General features: G+C 30.9%; 1 protein-coding gene across 2 annotated transcripts; it reads right to left on the reverse strand.

Moving 5' to 3' along the window:
- Positions 1 to 1,726: 1,726 nt before the first annotated feature.
- LOC143423657 (peptidyl-alpha-hydroxyglycine alpha-amidating lyase 1) lies at positions 1,727 to 5,938 on the reverse strand. 2 transcript variants are annotated; one of them, XM_076895147.1, is made up of 6 exons: positions 5,608 to 5,938; positions 5,301 to 5,490; positions 4,657 to 5,226; positions 4,012 to 4,431; positions 3,810 to 3,911; positions 1,727 to 2,334 (listed from the first exon to the last, which is right to left on the reverse strand). In XM_076895147.1, the coding sequence occupies exons 1-6, from the start codon at positions 5,698 to 5,700 to the stop codon at positions 2,126 to 2,128; spliced, it is 1,584 nt and encodes a 527-aa protein (XP_076751262.1). In that variant the 5' UTR covers positions 5,701 to 5,938; the 3' UTR covers positions 1,727 to 2,125. The 2 variants fall into 2 exon arrangements, with proteins under 2 accessions (XP_076751262.1, XP_076751261.1); XM_076895146.1 differs by having other exon boundaries at positions 3,705 to 3,911; positions 5,608 to 5,937.
- Between the last annotated feature and the right edge of the window lie 685 nt (positions 5,939 to 6,623).

A 6,623-nucleotide genomic window follows, 5' to 3' on the forward strand; every position in this document is an offset into this window, starting at 1 on the left:
AAGATTGAACGCTGCGTGTACAAAGTGTTCTGCGAAATTGCGTCATATCTCTCGTTGAAAGGCGAGAAAGATGTAACACTATTTATTTATCACCTGCGCGTGTGGGTAAAATGATTTCACAGGATCGAATCGAATTAAATTTCGCGAATATTTTGTAATCACATGATCAATTAATACGTATGCCGCGCGAACGTTCCTTCCCTTTTTTTCTTGGTCCATACGTTTTACAAGCAAAGGAACATATTTGGTAGGAAAAAAAATGGTTGTCGTAAAAAAAATGGACTGACTTTATGCATCTTTAACACAAATCATTATCGTCAATGACCTTAATTAGTGATAAATAGAAGAATTTTAATTTTTATCGTTGTATAGTTGTGTATAGAAAGCAACTAAGTGTGTAAAATAAATCATTATCAAAAAGACAAACTTCTTATACGTTTTTAATGATCTCGCTAATTGAAACCTGTGCGTAAGAATGGAAGAAATACTGAATCATTTTCAGTATTACAAACACCATTTTTATTTGAAAATATACATTTTCATACTGGTGGCTACATATATTTGTGGTATTGTACATAAAAATATTCATAAAGCATTCAAAAGAAAAATTGAATAAAAATATTATAAGATATTTAAAGAGAACAAAAAATGAATGAAATATAAATCAAGTTAGTTATGTGCATTAGTTTCAATACATTAAAGCTACTATAAATGCATGTTCAGGTACGAGATAAATACTGTCTTTATCGAACACATTTGAATAAATGAAAATTCTTGGATATTAATTCTGACTAAAATTTGATACTTAAAACATTAATTATCCATGTAACGATAAGAAGATAGTTACATTGACAGAGCAATATAAATATTGCAGTGTTTTATATATATATATGTATATCTTTTAAGAGATATGTCAATAATTTACAATTTATAGATACATAATATAATTTGTAGATAGTTACGTATTGAGATTTAGTCCATATAGTACAGATTTGGTCATTTTCCAAATGTCGTTTGCACAAGGCCATTATTATCAGGTAAAAATTAGTGTTCCGATAAATATTCTTATAGTTACTTTCCTTTAAATCTCAAACGCATGTATTGTATATATATTGGTTTCGTTTACCTTATATTTAACAAACAGGATACTTTGCATATATTTATATGCTACTTTTATATAGAGTTCCTCGTTATGGGAAGCAATTAGTTTGATGTAAACTCAAATGTGTTCGAAATAATAAAATATATAATCTTTAAAACAACAAATGGTTACTCTTTACCTGTTGACTAGTCTCGCAGAAACGTTTGAAGTCTTGTTTTCACCATTCACATACTTATTATTATAAACTAAGGTTAAAACTATTGCAAATATAGAAAATAAACTAATAAAGTCAGGCTTTAAAAAAATATACAATTTGAAATCACTGGCAGTTCTTTGGAAACATTAATGGCACGACAAGAAAGGGAAATATAACTATCGAGAAGATAATTATCGAGATCACTATCGATTATTTGAATAGTTATAAACGCGATTTTAGCTGTAAATATACTTTTATAATACACGGACACATAAATATATATTAATTTGAATACATCGCATTCCTCAGATATAAGAGAAACATTTTAATACTTTTTAAAGTGTAATTATCATCTAAAACACGCAGTGATAATGATTTAAATAAAAATAAATCGATTAAACAATAATCGAGACGTTATGGCTAAAGTCGTATAATCGCGCGGTCGTCTACTTTCGGTTCTCATCGGCTATGTTCGGCTAGTCGGCAGAAGCGGGAATCAGTGCCCGTGAACGGTAAGGTCGAATGCAACGACGTTGTTATATGTACAAATAATATTCGGTGTTTTGATCGTATCGACTCGTTTTAATTCAAATAATTACGTGTATACTTAACTCAGTGAGTGATAGTTCAGTGATCTTCTGTGAGAAGGCAACATTTAGGAGGCATTAATTGGAGTTCCTCGCCAATAATTCATATTGTGTTTCGCAAGATTGGCGTCATGGCGTACCAGATTTGAATTTACACGCAAGCAGCACAAATCAGAATTGAAGACAACGCATTTTCGACAAAGGTATGTCTTTAAAGTTTATCACATATGACCGACAGTATTAAATGACTTTCGTAAGGCTATTCTCTGGATATTCATCCTCCGAGGTTTCCGGTTCCGTATTCAATTTACTAAAGTCTCGCGGATTTGGTCGTCTTTCCATTATCTTGAAACTTTTGCCTCTTCTGTTCTCCAAAAGACTCGAGAGTTTAAAGTTTTCTCGCCTCTCGGCTTCCCAACGCATTCGCTTGCGCATTATTAACAAACATCCTGTTTATAAAAATAAACTATATTAGATAATTTCTAGAAAACAATTACATGTTCAGTTAAATAATTCATTTGCTCGTACTCGTTTGTAACGCCATCGCGACCATTTGTAATTATTTTCGAGTATATTTGCGTTCTTTAATTTTCAATAAAAAATGCAATATGCGTATTGAGACAACGTAAAATAGCATCGAAATCTAGCTGCTACACATTTTTAAGCCTTCGTGCACTAAATACTATTAGATATACGGAGTATTCTTGTTCGATATTATTGAAGTTAAATAGGATAATGCACAGGGGAATAACGAAAAACATTGTTAAAATGAAACCACGTGTATTTTCTTTTACAAGAGAGATATAAACATTTAAAATAAACAAATGATCATATACAAGAGGTAGAAAATAATAAATGCAATTTTTTAAAAGTGAGTATGCGCGAAAAAGTCTCTAAAAAAATCTTAGGTAAATCAGTTTTGAGTTCAATATGCTATAGCTGTAGATACAATATAAAATTTAATAATAAGACTATAAATAAAAAATATTCATATCTTTGTGCAATCACAGAAATTTTTAAATAATATTTACACAATAAGTACATAGGTTACTACTGCTACTATTCTATTGCATATAAATCAAATGTTAAGTAGATGAAATTTAAATTTCTAATCATAATTTCTAAAGATCATGTAATTAACTTCTATAGCAAAATATACAAATTAGAGCTGTTTCTTTATAGCATTGGAAGGATAAATATTAATATTTGTGATGCTTTTGTATGGCATTGGAAAGAATCATAAATATAATTGCCGTAAAAATAAAATTTAAAACAATATTTATCACCTGGCCATTGTACATTTATGTACAATTCTCTTGTTTTGGCCTAACTTTAAAAACATTTTCACAGTAATTAAATTTGGCACAATTATATATTTGCATTTTTTATAAATATGATTTCTTTCATATAGCACTGGTATAGTCGCTAAATATATGCAAAGCCAGTAGTAAAGCTTGTCAAAGTTTATGCATAGCACATAAGGTTATCGTAAAAAGAAGGTAATTCTTAAAAAAAACTAAAAAAAAACAGCAAGTTGGCTATTATATTGAATTTGCAAAAATTATTCGTCCTTCCCGCTGTACTATTAAACTAACCCCTGATAGAGTTAAGAAAGTTATGTTTTGCTAAATATTCTGTAATAGATTAGTAAAATTAACTACTTTTGATACAATAACTACTGAACACTTGGTTCCGGCTAAACTAATTAACATGCGTGCACAGCTATTGCTTAACAACCCAAACTTAGTCAAATGTATATAGTCTTATTTGATTAGTTTTGAGAACTCAACAGCAGATTCATCATACTGAAACAATCTACCTCTTTTTTGACATCTTGCTACAACTGCAGCAATTGCTACACAGAGGGCAATAAAAATGACTGCTGCTGTAACAAGGGATAAGACTAATGTTGCTGTTGTAGTACCTCCAGTAGGGTTGCTAATATCACTGTCCGTCAAAGGTGCTGGTTCATGGTGATGGTTTGTGCGTACCATAGAATTTCCAGTTTGCATCGAAGCATTTATGTCTATAAAGAAAGAATTATAGGTTTTGTTTTTAAAGGGACAATTGGTTTAAATAGATTTTATTTCTATATTTCAATTATTTGAAAAGTTTTCATATCTTACTATGTGAAAATTTATAAGCAGTCCGTATATTCAGTTCCACCACATATATTTCTGAGCCATTATCAGCTACAGCTATGTCATGTGGCCAATTCATATCTTGTCCTGGGCCAAATTGAGATAGTATGTCTCCTGAATTTACATCAAGTATAAATCCTCGAATGTGTATATAATAATTTGCATTTGGATCCGGAGGACCATTAATCAAATAAAGTCTTTCTTTAGCATATGCTACACTATATATTTTTGTACCAATTGTGGGATGTTTGTACTCTTTGTGGAAATCTCCACTGTTTGCAAAGAAAGATAAGACTCTGCCATTCTCTCTATCAGCAACAAATAATAAGTTTAACTCACTGGCAAGTGCTAATGCATGAGGTACATAAAATGCATTATGGGGAGGAGTTTGCTCATACTTGATTTCTGTAACATATACATATATGTATATATATAATGTAATTCAAACTGATAATCTTAATTACTATACAAGGTGCTTTAGAAATCATAGTGTAACCAAAAAGGAAACAAAAAATTGTTTTCATATAGTAATGTACAATAAATACATATTTAAGTACATTATTTTTAAGAATTTCCTGCATGATTGTACTACGATTTTTTATCCTATATATCAACTATAGTAGCAAGTACCTCTTGTTCCCCAGTGTCGACCCCATTCTAGAATTTTTTTCCCGTTTTTATCAAATTTAATAATTCTAGAATTACAGTAACCATCGCTAACAAAAAAGTCACCATTACTTTCCACGGCAACTGCAGTTGGTTTACAAAATTGTTTATCATTGTTACCGGGTTGAAAAGCTTCCCCAAGAATTAACGAAGGCTTAGGTACATAGTCTTCAAAGAGATATGCCATGTCCTTCATCATTGTTATATCTTTAGCATCAAATTTTAGTACTTGATGTAAGGCTACATCTGTGATCCAATAGTTCCCATGCATATCTATCGTTAAACCATGTGGCAAATAAAACATATTTGCACCCCACTCTAGCAACTTGTTACCAGACTTGTCCAACAGAATTACAGTATTTATTGGGATTGGACCTTTATTTCTATCAAACCTATTTTCATTGTCAAATGTTGTTGTGCCCCATATTCGTGTTCCTCTATGAAATATCCCAATATTTCCATTAGGATCTATTGATACTGCTGTTATCTGACCAAACGTTATATCGTGAGACCAATCAGGATCCCATACAATATCTGCACATATTAAGAAATTTAATATAGTTAAACATATTTTGTATTCTATAAGTTTCTCAAAATTTTCTACAAACTTTTATCAAGCTCATCTGAGTCTTGTGGTTCAATGTTTACTGTAGTTTTTGGTATATATTCTTTACGATACTTCATAGGTACTTGATCCCATTGTGATGGTAAAGGCTCTTTATCTCTCTCATCATTATCAGAGTATTCTGAGTAATCTTTAGAGCCAAATTTTTTGTCAGGCAAATGTATTGTTCTATGCTACAATAATCAAGATCGTTATTAATATCTAGATTGTTTTACTACTATTAGAATAGATAATGTCAATTTTTTTATAGTGATCAATTAGTCAATTATATGTTTGAGTAGTTTATTTACCTGAAGATTTAAGTAATTCTGGAAATCCGCATTGACGAAGCTTAAAATAAATAAAACTGAAATGCAACAGGCAATGTCATGTTGTAAATGCATGTTTCTTAAACGACACGATCATTAGAGTTTCGTACTTTCAGTTTATTTAAATAGAATTCTCATTTATTGTACATTTAAACATCGATTGCGTTGAACAGTATAATCGTAAGGAATGAATAATCAAGCTCTAATATGGGTCATTTCAATCTCAAGAACTTTTTCCACCGCCACGCGTATTGCCACTGACGTATGCAACAGGGAACGCGAATTGCCATCTGACGGATATCCGTCGGACAAACTCGATACTATGCGCCTATAAGGAAGATTGAATAATCTATAATGTTGCTTTTATCTTGTACGACTAAAAAATATACGACACGCATGCATACTGCACCCGACAATAAAAGAATATTAATATACATTTACGACGAACTTAGGAAAGTAAGATACATATATGCAGATTATCCTAGTAAAATATATCTTGAATTTTTTCTTTCCTGTGCCTGTACATAACTTGAGTATTGATTGCTATCTGTGAAGATTACTTTATCTCTCATTCCTAAAATACAAGCATATGATTGATTAGCGGTGAAATAGGAAAATTATTAAATAAAGAGGGTAACTTGAGACTATATTTTTGGCATGAATGTGTCTAAATTGTCTTTCATTACAAAAAAAATGTATGTTCAATTTTCTTTAGAGGAAGTTGGTACCATCTTTGAAGAAAATTGTTGAAATCTTTCTTTCCTCCGATTCAGGAACTTTAATTTAAGGGAGAGAGAAAGGTAGAGAGAGATTTGTTCTATTAAATTCCTTTTTAATATATTATAATATTCGAAATACTACAGTAATGTAGTATATTATTACTCGACAAGTGCGGACGTAAAGTATTGAAGTACTACTAGTTCTATCTCTGCGAAATGTACTGAAACTTATGCCTGTTCAATTTCAGCGCTCCTTCATAAGATGGCACTGGTACTTCT

Source organism: Xylocopa sonorina, chromosome 5, assembly GCF_050948175.1.
Source record: "Xylocopa sonorina isolate GNS202 chromosome 5, iyXylSono1_principal, whole genome shotgun sequence".
Classification (NCBI taxonomy): domain Eukaryota; kingdom Metazoa; phylum Arthropoda; class Insecta; order Hymenoptera; family Apidae; genus Xylocopa; species Xylocopa sonorina.

Bases quoted from the DNA above. Each gene is read 5' to 3' on its own strand.
- LOC143423657 (XM_076895146.1), bottom strand. From the start codon at position 5,700: ATGCATTTACAACATGACATTGCCTGTTGCATTTCAGTTTTATTTATT. The intron at 5,491-5,607 runs GTAAATAAACTA...TGATTATTGTAG, and splicing joins AGAATTACTTAAATCTTCAG to CATAGAACAATACATTTGCC. The intron at 3,912-4,011 runs GTAAGATATGAA...CTTTCTTTATAG, and splicing joins TGCTTATAAATTTTCACATA to ACATAAATGCTTCGATGCAA.